Here is a 13,329-nt window from a genome sequence, read left to right as displayed (position 1 = left end):
AGTATTAAGTCATAACCAAATATCTTGAAACAGTTTATATACCTCCAAAAAGTCAAATATGAATACAAATTTCATTAAATATAAAGGATGATTAATGCAGTAGCAAACGTTGAAAATTTCTATGGCAACAATGAATCCGATAAATTATATTTTCCACACTTGCTGATAAATATATCAATTATTTTAAGTATTTGGATAATATTGTACTTATTGCGCATATTGATTCACCTTTGGTTGTTCTGTTAACGAGTCGTGTATCAGCTAAATGTAAAATCGAATCGCTAACGTCAAAATTTATTCGAGAAATAAAATAAAAATTAAAGATCTAAATGCACCCATCCCCCTAATCAATTGACGAACACATGTTCATAAAATAATTTACACCTTTTTGTTTACGTTAAGCTCATTTATAGCTTCAATTAATTTAGTTGTTGTTTTTGTCTTTATTTGCGACGTGGCATGTAGATTTATTTAATTTTTCTGTTCGTTTTCGTTTTGTTTAATTTTGATTAAAAAGCAGAGCAATCACTTCCTTACACATCTACACGAGCACACTTGTCCATAAGAATAGAATGATGTATATACAATACATCCTTCCTCTCTTTGGTCATCCACAGCAAACAAAGGCTTTTGGGATTGATTATAATTTCAATATAAACTTATTGTTCTTGTAGTCAAACATCATTTACAAACAAACGAAACTTCCAAAATTACCTAAGGGCCTGTGTTTGAGGAAAGGAACAATAATAGGTTTTCAAAACATAACATTACTGAATTACTTGAAAATCGCTTTTATTTGTTCCATATTGAAAGAAATTTTCTAAAACTGCTTTTCTTGTTAAGGTCTTTCAAAAGGTGTTGGATTTATTAGATTTGATCAACGTCTCGAAGCGGAAAGAGCAATCCAAGAATTGAATGGCACCATTCCAAAAGGATCTACTGAGCCCATAACCGTTAAATTCGCTAACAATCCAAGTAATAACAACAAAGCTATTCCTCCTTTGGCAGCTTACCTTACTCCACAAGCAACACGGAGATTCGCTGGCCCTATTCATCATCCAACAGGACGTTTTAGGTAAGATAATTATTATTTATAAATGAATGGTATGTATTTTTTTGTAACATGATTAAAACCGGGTAGTTCAGCATAAATCAAATATTATGTTTTTCTTTTACAACTCAATATAATTAAAAATCTTTAATATTCTAAAAATAAGCTTGCCACATTCCGATTATTTTACACTTGCTATTTTAAAACCAATTTCAACTAGAATTACAAAGTAAATTGGGAAGTTGATTTTTGTATAATAAATACAATTAGTATTCTCTTCAGAAATAACTACAAAAATAATAATTGTAAACATATAATAACACTGTTAAAAATAAAATGGAAATTAGAAGCCAAATGGTAAGAGAAAATATTAAAATTATGTAACGAGGGTATAACATGATTGGCTACTTTTATAGTACAATTATACTTTTAAAGTGCTCTTGCATACTGCTTAATTACGTATACAATTACGAATTCTCGTTATTCCAAACACGATTTTATAACTCTATCATGATCATCTTTAGAAGGAAGAAAAAAGTTTCTTGAAGTTACTATTAAACATTCTTTTTCTACGACCGTGCGTTTTAACCCACTTTCCCGCACGCATTTTAGTTTTGAAAGTGTCACTTTCCGGCACTAGTGCGGGAAAGTTAAATTATGCAAACTTTGACCTTATTAGATAGTTTTTTACTTCGGAGGCTATAACTATTGTTACTTCAGGTAAATAAATATTTACGAAATAGTCCATCAAATAAAATTTAAACCTGTTCTAGCTTTTTGTAGCATTTTTAATTTTTTGAAAATATAAAATAATAAAGATATATTTTTTATATAACTATGTACATTTTTCAAAGGAGTGTCACAAAACAACTATCAAACCATCCGTGTTTGATATCAGTTCCTATGACAACCCAGGCGTGTAATTGTTACTAAAACGTCAAAGTTGTTCAAAACGTCTTGGAAGTGACCGAATAAGTACAATCTTCTTCTAAATTAAACCACAGTAAACCGAATCCGATACAATAATATTAATGGATTCATCCGACGAAGAACTTCCCGAAGCCATTTTGAAGGCTGCAAATGAAGCTAATTCCGAGCTGTTACCTGCCAAATCCAGACTAAGGTATGAGAAGCAATACGACCATTTTGTTACATGGTGTAAGGAGAAAGAGGCCAAAACTTATAAGGAAGAGGTATTTCTGGCGTATTTTTCAGACCTAAATAAGGTTTTGAAATCTAATACATTATGGTCCCGCTATTCGATGGTAAAAAGATCACTGTCGACGACATTCAAGATAAAGGCAACCTAATTGTTGTAAAAATTTCTGATTCCAAAAATCATTCGTCAAGATCATTTGTTTTATCTGAAGAAATAAATGATGGAACCTATTTGACGCTGTACAGAAAGTACGCAGATTTACGACAACCTACCACTTCACACCGCCGATTTTTTTTTTCATTATAAGAATGGAAAATGCTCAGTTCAATGCGTTGGCGTAAACACTTTTGGTAAGATGCCAGCAGAGATTGCCGCATATTTACGCCTACTTAATCCGGAACGTTATACAGGACACAGTTTCAGACGTTCTTCGGCAACGTTCCTAGCAGACTCCTGCGAAGAAATAACCAACCTAAAGCGCCTCTGTGGCTGGCTACTACTGTCGCTGAGGGCTATTTGGAGGACTCCGAGAATCAGAAGAAAAAAATATCAAATAAAATTCTCTGTACTACAAATGACTTAAAACCGTTGCCGTCGCCGTCATCGTCATCTTTATGCGACCTGCAACCAATGCCATCCTCATCGACGTCATCTACCTTCCAGTTGAAACCAAATAACTCCACTGGACCGGCAATTCTTACTAGTCTACAGAATGCAACAAATTGTGTTCTCAATATTAATATTTATAATAATTAGTAGTTTTGTATATTATTATGTTTGTTGTATTAAAATAATTTTTGTAAAATGGGTTGATATACTTTTTTGTATATACGGTCGTAGAAAAAATAATGTTCCTAACTCATGCGTAGTGTTTTTCCCGCACTTGACTGCTTGCCCGAACTTCGCTCCGGACAACTGCAGTCGCGCGCGGAAAGTATCACTTTCCGCACTTGTTAGGAAAATAACTATTTATTTGAATCAGTTTAACTAGTGAAGTCTTTTCGTAAAGGACACCATATCATATTGTGTATATGCTCTTCCTATTTATTTAAATAGTTTTTAATCATAAACCGGTGGGGTGAATTTATACACACGGTGTATCTTACTTGCGTAATTTATTCATACACTAACTATTAATTAACGACACTAAACTATTCACTAACACTTATCATCTTATTCATACACCGTTTGGTTTACTTGTTACTTTCCCAATGTTATCACTATGACATAAAACTCCGTCGGTCTGATAGAGACTTATTCTATAAACCCTATTCATAACATTCTAGAATCGTTGATCTTTTGGAAATCGTAAATTTTCCGTAAAAAAACAAAAAGACTTTCTTAAAATTGTCTCTCTCAAAATGGTGAAAATATTTTTTATATTATGATGAATAATATTGAAAGTTTAAGTTTTGGTTTGAAGGGGTTGAAAGAATCACCATGAAAAATATGTTGTTTTAGGTATTCTCCTCTGGCTGGAGACCTATTGGCTAATTCAATGCTACCTGGAAATGCAATGAATGGTTCCGGTTGGTGCATCTTTGTCTATAATCTCGCTCCAGAGACAGAAGAGAACGTTCTTTGGCAGCTATTTGGTCCATTTGGTGCAGTACAAAGCGTTAAAGTAATACGCGATCTCCAAACAAACAAATGTAAAGGTTTTGGATTTGTCACTATGACCAATTACGATGAGGCAGTGGTAGCTATCCAGTCGTTGAATGGATACACATTGGGCAATCGCGTATTACAGGTCAGCTTTAAGACAAATAAAAGCAAAACTACATAGAGCGAAGGGAAATCGTAGACACCAGCGCGTTCGATGCACTCTTCCTCTCCATTATTTATTTCTATTTTTTCTTTGTGGTATTTATACTACTAGATTTTAGGTAATTGACTTCGGGGTGTGAATAGGGTGCAACGGACTCGGGGGTGCCACTGCCAGACAGAAGCGCACCTCCTTGTACTTTAAATATTCTCTAGTACTTAAAATACGAAGCTAGTCAGAAGTGCATTCGCGTTTCCTATAGCAAACCATTATATAGTCTGATGTTTTGTATTAGTCATTTATATTTACTGTGCCATTGCAGTTTACTTTTGTTTTTACATTATTTGTCGTCTGATGTCCGTTTTAAATATTTTTCCACTTTTAGGTACCGTCTGAAAGTTCTGTGTACCATATTCTTGTTAATAAATATTTTACATAGATTAATGACTTCCTTCATAAATTTTTCGCTGGTGGCACACAACGTGCTTCAGTTTCATTGATCCAGTATAGAATTAAATTTAAGTTTTCATTTTTCTTGAATTGCTACATATAAAAGTGTGCCATCAGTGAAAATATTAAAAAAATTGTTAAGTATTTGAAATGGATTGAATTTGAAAGACTATATTATACTGTTTCGATTTATTACTTAATTGTTAAAAGTAGAAAAGTATTTTAACTGAAAGATGATTAATTAAATATGTAAAATGAAAGGTAAAGCAGCGTTTTTTTTTTGATAGAAATATGAACCAAAGATTCATAGTTCTGTTTATTAGCATTTTCATGTAATTTCGATTATTTTCTAATGATAAGTTCAATGTCTTTAAATAATATATAAAATTTATGTATTTGTATGTAGTATTTTGTGTCTTATTTTTATTCAGACTAGTCGCTCGCAACGGCCCAACTCTGGAATCATACAATTTTGGTATATTTTCTGTGGCGTTGCGTACCTACCTGTATTTGTGTTAGTTGAGTCGGCGGTGGCAAGGGCGCCATCTAGCCTTGTGATAGTGTACTAGGTAGATGATTGAGAAAATGACTGATCGTAACTAACGATTTTTTTTTATATGGTGATCGCCCCTGCCACTCAAGATTCTCATTATTCATTTGTGTGTTGTGTTTAGTTTCCCAATATTTTTTGGCTTTTCTAGTATTTTGCGGTTTTGCCTGGAACGCCCTTACTGGTTCGGTGGTAATTACTGGCAAGACCACATCTATCTATATTCTTTTATTACTTGAACCAATTTTCATTAATTTAGCTTTTATTAAATCTTATCTTTAATTTTACTAAGTCACTGAGCTTAAAAGCTCTCATTCAGATTTATTTTTCATTTGTTATCTAATTTATGAGTTTGGTTTGTTAATTTATAAAATAACTTATTTTATTTTTTAATTTAATGTTTATTTTTTTGTGAATACAAATTAAAATTTATTTATGATTTATTTTATTTATTACATCTTTCTTTTACCTTCACTTGCTTTTGTGTCTTGCAGTGTTTGCGAACATTAGTCTAAAGTTTTGCACAAACGGCGTATTTGTCTATACACGCAAACTCAAATTCTTCAAATTTCCAAGATATTTAATATGTACATATATTAATTTTCTCAACAAAACTTCACACGGGATTTTTAACAAACGTTAAATCGAGAATCATAAGGAAAGTAACGTTCACAGAAAAAATTGTTCAAAAGTTCAACAGTAAAATTGTAAATTATTTTGAAACCATTTCATAAGTTACATATCATGGGCAAATATTTATTTACCAGGTAACTGAAATGAATCTAAATAACAATTATAGCATGTATTGAGAGTAATACATGTTCAATAATCAAAATATAAGTACGATAATTGATATTTTACCATTACTTCTGAAACAACTTTCAAATTAACATTAAACATTTAGTTGATTCATTTAGATTGTTGTTTGAAACCTAAATTATTTTGGAACTATGAGGAATTTATTACAGTCTAATGTACCAAGGCTGTTATATTATTTGCTACAAGCACAGTCATGTATCCTCCCTTCAAAACTAACCACCCAATTTCCAAAATAACTATTTTCTTCGCTCATATTTTGATGAGTGTAATGATTACTTTATCTAGCATATCTCTGAGCAGATTGACTGCATTCAAGCAATCGTGAATATGAACTTCCGTTGTGTCATATCCAGTCCTTATCCTAGCTAGAAAATGAGTAAATCCATGGATAAGAATTTTTTATAAATATTTGTTCTTGACATCAAAACGTACTGGGTTATTCAATCTAAAAGTACCTCAAAAAACTATTGAATATCACTTTATTTTCCAGAGAAGAGTAAAAATATAAAACCAAATTAATAATTGGTTGCAACTTTATATGAAAAATCATTAAATATGTTGCTGATCTTGTTTAAAAAATTTGTCATAGAGAGAAGTTTACGTTTTCTGCTTGGATGATGGTATGGTTGCGCGTTTTAATTGAGTTTAAGTCTTGTTTAATAAGATAAACGTAATAATTCCTTCAAACGATAGATGTACCCACAAACTAGAATTCTGGTACGACGGCGGCTATAGTGTTATATATTGTAAAGAATGTTTGAACATTATGTATTCCAATCGTTACAGATCAATCAAAAAATGTTTTCTTATTTACTAGTGTATTCAAAAGAAAAGAAATACAGAGATATAAAAAAACATCACACTAGAATGGGAGTATAACATTTAAATTAAAAATCAGTAGCAACAAAAAATGATTGTGCAGTGTAGATTAACAGAAAAAAGAAAGAATAAATATGACCTTGATTGTTAAATAAGAAAAATCTAATTGACTATCATTTTCATTGTCTAAGCCCCCATGCGCACGTGGACATTAGTGGCATTAAAAACTTCATTTATATATGTAGAATTCATAAACTTGACGTGGGCTAACAGAAAACTCAAGTCAGGAACTTGTTAACGCAGTCGTACTATTCTTTCCTATAAGGAATATGATGCTCTAGTAGAGATCAGTGACTCAATGCAACGTCCACTAATGGATTCCAGAATGATATCCGAAACCAAGTCATGGAATTTAATCTTAAAAGGTTCATCTTTGAACCAAACCTTTTATGACCTTAACTGTTATAGGCTCTTGTTGAGGAGTCATACTTTTTTGGGCTTTACTCGACTTTAACAGATTGTGAGAAATTAGTCAATCCATTTTCAAGCACTTTTGGCAAAATAATAGAACAAAAAACGTACACTTATTTGTTGAAATGAATGGTGAATGTTTATTACCTCAATTATATATTCTGAACGAAGTTAGTGGGTGATGTGAAAATCAGTATTTCGAGGTATGGTTTTTTCTGAGGTAGTTTCTTATTGTAGGATATAGTCGAAACGAAAATAATAATAAGCATTCCTAACGCACACCCACCACACAGTGATTGATGTGAATTGTACATAGGTGACGAAATCGTAATAAACAAATTTTATAGGTGAAATCTTGATAGCTTTAAAGGTGGCGGTGCTTTTCTACGTTTTGTGTGATTATATAACATTAGTATCAGCACTTTTCGCCTTCAACTTGAATTTTTTACCTGCCAATCAAAATACAATAGAATTAAACAATTTAAATTTTAGCATTTATGATCCCTACATTGTAATATACAGGATGTATTAGTTTTTAATATAAGGCTAAATTATTTAGCCTAAATACCGTTAAAATGTTCATGAATTTGTAGGCAACACCTTAGTTTTATTGAAACCAAAGATAAATAACAATTATTACGAATTTCTATCTCGCTTAATAGGAAGTATATACATACAATATTGTCATCCAATCAACTCAACATATTGAAATTAGTGAAATGTTACTCCTTAAATAATATAAAACCATGTTTCTAAGATGATATTTTTTATAGTCAAGAAAAACATTGGCAAGTATTGTTAACATAATTCATTTTCAAGTTTATGTTGTTGAAAGAATTTTCGAATACAACTCAATAAGACGTACAAATGAAAGTATTCGTATTAAAATTCGTGTTAGAATGTTTAATTCTATTGTGTCAACATTTTGAATGATTCAAAATCAAGCAGTAGGTATCTCCGCGTGTGATTCACTGTAAGAAAAACTGTGATCATAAATCAATTTGAAGGTAAAATGTTCTATGTAGGTTAGATATACAAAGAAAGTGAGAGTACAGTTAAAAGGACATATCCAAAAAAATATGAGTCAAAGTAATATTCGCAGATTTGTCCCTGCGTGTTACTTGATTGCAAACTAAGTTGTTCCTTTTCGAAAGGAGCTAATTATCCAATAACAGTGTCCAGTTACATCTTGCAAATCTACGTAAATTCTCCCACAGATCTAGAAAAACTTGTGTAAAATTTCCATATCACATCATCATCATCAGACAAAAACTCATTTACTTATAAAGATATTTATGAGGAACATTTTCATTAAAAGTATCTTTAGTGTTACAATTTTCATTTATTACTCTGTATTCAATATAAAAACGTAATCCTAATAAACATTAATCTATACATTTTTAGCTACTTTACACAAATAAGTTTCGAATAATTTCACATTTACAAGTTAGAGAATATTGTTTTTTGACAAAACAATATCTCCTAGGGCATACTGCACGTGGATTTATACACGGAAATTTCGCCATTCCTCAAAACGTAACAATTAAAAATTCAGATATTTTGACTGAATCAAATATTAAGTTTTGTATGCCTCTTCTAAGTCAATTTTTAATTTAACTTTTTATTCTTAATCTGTAAAAGAAAAATATAACGGTTTGCAAGATTATCATGTAATTATTTATCATATTCGTTACTTCAAAATAATATCCCAGACATAATGGTTGAACTAAAAAACTTTAATCAAAGGCATTCTTAGGTCAACAGAAACAAATGTTTGATGTTATTGATAGAAATTAATTAAGATGTAGAAAACTAGAGAAATATACAAAATGGTAAGGGAGTTCGAGAAACCATGTTCTCAAAGTTGAATGTAATATTGACTAAAAAAGAAGAGGAAAAGGATTAATGGACATGTCAATAAAAATGTATTGTTGAGAAATTCTATTCATGACGACAAATGATATTAATTAATCGCTGAATAATGTAAACTTTCATGGCGGGAATTAATATTTTTACTATTTTCTGAAAAAATCATAGGGTTAATAGATTGTATGTAAGTCCATTAAACAGATGAAAATAGGTAAAAGTAATGAATGTGTTAAAGAATTATAATTTCCCGATTAAAATATTGGATCATCATTTGTAGGAAAATGGCGGTACCAGTGTTGGATAATCAATGTTATATTTGGTTGATCACCATTTCCAAACATAGTATAATAAAGATTGGAATAACAGTATCGATTCAAAAGATTCTAAAAAATTCATTCATTCAACTTATGTATTTGACAATAGTAGGGTCGGTATTAATTATACTTTACATGCGCATAGTACTGTGTCATGAAATATTTTTACACAGTACAATTGCCAATTATATTTTATTAAGCGATTTAACTCCAACTAAATGCGAAATTATACAAAAAAAACTATTAGTTGAAGCATTTTGAGTCTCCAGTCTAAATCGATAGTCTCAAAAACATTGATTACAAATTATCCAACACTAAGCAGTACAGACGCGGCCGCCTACGCCGTGTATCGCGCAATCTCTTAACTCCGTACGGGTTAATGTACAATCTTACATTTTTAAGTGAGTCATAGTATTCGGAGCACAAAATATATTAGCGACGTAGATGATGTTATATTGGTTACTCTGGCCTAAATCGAAACTCGTGTAGACTAATACCATATTTACAGAACAACGATATTCAAATGATATATGTCTGTCAATACTTATTTACCAGTCTTAGCTTCTATTTATATATGTGCATCTGTATGTATGTATATATATTTACCTACTATATACACCCAATACTTCCCTAATTTCAAAAGCATTCCTTTGGGATTTGACGTTTATTAAACTATTACTCTTATTTTAGATCCTATAGTACATATTTATCACTTAAATAATTTATTTATAATATTAAGGATTCTATTACTTGATATTACACTCAATTTTTCTTGAGCATTAGTGTTATTAGTTAAAACTATCGATTGATTATGGGACCTCTGAAACCTTCGGTCATGTACCAGCTGTTTGTAAAATTTCATAAGTTTTTAGATTATCATACAAATCCATTTGTTTGGGGATGAATCTTAATGAGCGTACCCAAATTTTGCTTATATGTATATTTAGTCAGTATACTTTATTAATAATTTTCCAAGAAATGTGAGAATTCCAAATCAATAAATAGTTGATTTGCAATATTGAGTACTAGCAATGCTTAAGTGTAAGAATAAGTCCCGTAGTATACCTTATCGATTTGAACAATTTTTAAAAGTTCAACCAAAAATATTTTCACAAAATTTTAGCTTACCAATTTAGAAATGTTTATATGCCTATTTATAAGACACAAAGCACAAAATTGAGATTAATGTATAGTAATCATTTTTGAGAATCATATAAAATTGTAAGAATTGATATATTTATTATTTAAAGTCTTATTCATCACTATTTATAATATATTAAGGATAAACTTATGACCAATACAGAAAAGGGAAATTTTTCGCGGAGTTCTATATAACGTAGTGCAATAAATAGAAAATTTATGCTTTTCTGTATGGAAGCAATGTAGTTAGATGTAGTGAGAAACACAATGAAAAGATCTATTCTTATGAATAGTTTTGATCTTTCATGGAGTTCCAAAGATTATGGTGCTATGTAATTATCTAGAATGGATGTTTAAGTCTTCCTAAAGGCGCATGTTCACAGATCGATTTTAGTTGAACAATATGAATCGCTTTGATGCAGACCAAAAATACATTGAATGCAATAGACTGTAATCCATTTCACCGATCGAACTGGTCCATTAAAACGACGAACAGCTAAAGGAAAAAAGAGCGAAATTATTTACACAATATCTGTATCAAAATCATTTAAGAGTGAATAACGAGCAGTTTGATGAAATGTCTCTGAAAAATTCCGTGTATACAGAAACAAGATTTAAAAAGTAAGGATAGCATCACCAATAAGATTAAAACTGTGAATAACTGCGCTTTTTAATAACGACAGACAGGTAAAAGTGGTGCTATTCTTTATACTTTAATTGAATCGAACTGTTTTTATGATCTTCCAAGTCAAAACATGTTCAGTTTTATTTCGAAATATCAATTTAACCGTCGTTTAACTGAAATCGACTAATACGCGAATGCACGATGAAATTAACGGTGTAAACTACGTTTCTCTTAGATTGCATATCTACTTTTTGAACAAAAAAATCAATGTTGGAAGAATCTGGGTGGAAAATGTAGACACTTGTTTTGCTGTTCAGTGTCTATAGTTGATACTTGCTTTTGTAATAAAAAAAGGAGCTTCGCCAGGAAGATGAAAACTGCAAAGAACTTTGTGTTTTGTTAGGCAGTTACGCCTTCCTTTCTCAAATTTTAAATAAAGAAAAACCATTTTAGAGGCTCTATAACACAAAAAGCATCGACTTTCCACACTTAACAGCTTTTTGGCAACTCTAAAAGGTGTTTAAATTGTCGTTGTAGACCGTTCAACTTATATTGTGTAATTTTTCTGTTACTTTATGTGAGAGCTCATTAAATTGTTAGTTATTCATTCTTAAATGACTTTAATACGCTTTTTTGTTACTAATTGTCTCAATTGTCTCAATACAAGGTTTGTACACCTTTAGATCGTCGAGTTTTTTTATGTATTTTTAACTCTTACTGTAACATTGAACATATGTCCATTAATATTGAAATAATTATGGACGAAATGTGTAAATATTTTTCATTCAATTCGTTTGCTTCAATGTGAACACGCGCATTAATATTCACAAACCACATACAGTAGCTCGTAAAGGCTACAACTATAATAGTAGTTCGAAGAGACATACTGTGTACCCATATAAAAATACGAAAAAAAAAAATATTTTTGGTTGGATTTAAAAAAAAATGCAGACGCTAAAATTTCTACTTATACTAATAGGCGCAAAATATGCTGATTATCGTTCGGGAAAATGTAAAATTTAAAGGTTGAAATCGCACGTTTCTAGGCAAATAATAGGAAACAGTTATATTCACATTCCAAAGTACCAATTACAAATGAAATCGATCTATTGATTAGGTTTATCACGCAGTGCAATGCATTTAATAGTACATTAGTCGATCCTTATTCAGCTCTTTCTTAAATAAAGAAGTTCCTAAATGTATATAAAATGAAATATGTACAATTTTAATAGCTCAAAATTGAGATAGGAAGGATACGGGTAATTGCCTAGAAATAAGCGATTATAATATAAATATATGATATAACTCAAGAATGATTGTAATATTGGAATAAACAGCATCGGTGGGCATCGAGAATGAAACATAATATTCATTTCTTCAACCTTTTATTCACGATTAACGTCGATTATATTGCAGAACTGCATATGTGTCGTATTCTATATTTACATAAGGATTTACTCTTGTGTGTTGTGTAGGTCTTCTAGAATAAGTGTAATATAGTACATTACATATTCCAATTGGTTAATTTCTCTAAATGTATAGCTGTTGTGTTGAGAACGGTCCCGACATAGACTTTTTATGTCAGAACTCGAATCTCAACTAGTCAGTATAACTGACATATATACCTTGCCCCGCTTAATGAAGTGGGGTTTATAGCTCAAACATTGTTGTGACGAGATACATTCCATTATTTAAAAAATACCGATTGATATATACATATTATATATACTCATGCCTATTATATTCTATCTGTTTTGATAAAATTGTGGTTATTAATTATTACAAATAAAATCGAGTGCAAAAGTTATATGTACAGAGGTTAAATCTTAGGAAATACAGTACCTCATAACTGTAATTCATGCAATAACTTAATATAAGAAAGTTCTAATTACAATATACTTTAGCTTTAGTAGTATATAAGAAAGTGAGGTTTGTATGATCTCTTTTGCCGTTTGACGGCCGGTAGACCCGTTCAGGGCGGCTCTAAGGCTCGTCTTCCTCCTCGTGCCAACTACTTAACTAACCACAAATCCAATCCCAATATCAATTTTAATTTGCATATAAATTATTCATAAACAATAATCAACATATTTTCATTATTAGTTAGATCTAGGCGATAACATAAAACTACTTAAGTTGATTGATATGGAAGGAGGATAGGCCTTCCGATGAAGCATATAAAATCACGAATTTGATAGTGCTATTGCTTAATGCTCAGATGTTGGGATTTCAAATACAGCCGAGGAACTTATTCCAGATACTCAAATTTATAATTTAATGTTCAGCGCAGGTAATTT

General features: G+C 30.9%; 1 protein-coding gene across 12 annotated transcripts in view; it reads left to right on the top strand.

The window, feature by feature from the left end:
• The window catches only part of LOC130895455 (ELAV-like protein 3), a 68,942-nt gene extending 63,524 nt beyond the window's left edge, over window positions 1-5,418 (top strand). For all 12 annotated transcript variants that reach the window (XM_057802817.1, XM_057802783.1, XM_057802801.1 and 9 more), the window contains 2 exons: window positions 844-1,075; window positions 3,672-5,418. In XM_057802817.1, coding sequence (XP_057658800.1) covers window positions 844-1,075; window positions 3,672-3,996 — 557 coding nt within the window. In that variant the 3' untranslated portion in view covers window positions 3,997-5,418. The remainder of the gene's footprint in view (window positions 1-843; window positions 1,076-3,671) is intronic.
• Window positions 5,419-13,329: the final 7,911 nt, after the last annotated feature.

The sequence above is a fragment of the Diorhabda carinulata genome, chromosome 1 (assembly GCF_026250575.1).
Source record: "Diorhabda carinulata isolate Delta chromosome 1, icDioCari1.1, whole genome shotgun sequence".
Classification (NCBI taxonomy): domain Eukaryota; kingdom Metazoa; phylum Arthropoda; class Insecta; order Coleoptera; family Chrysomelidae; genus Diorhabda; species Diorhabda carinulata.
The sequence above is the reverse complement of the archived record's forward strand: the minus strand, read 5'-3'. Positions and strand labels throughout refer to the sequence as shown.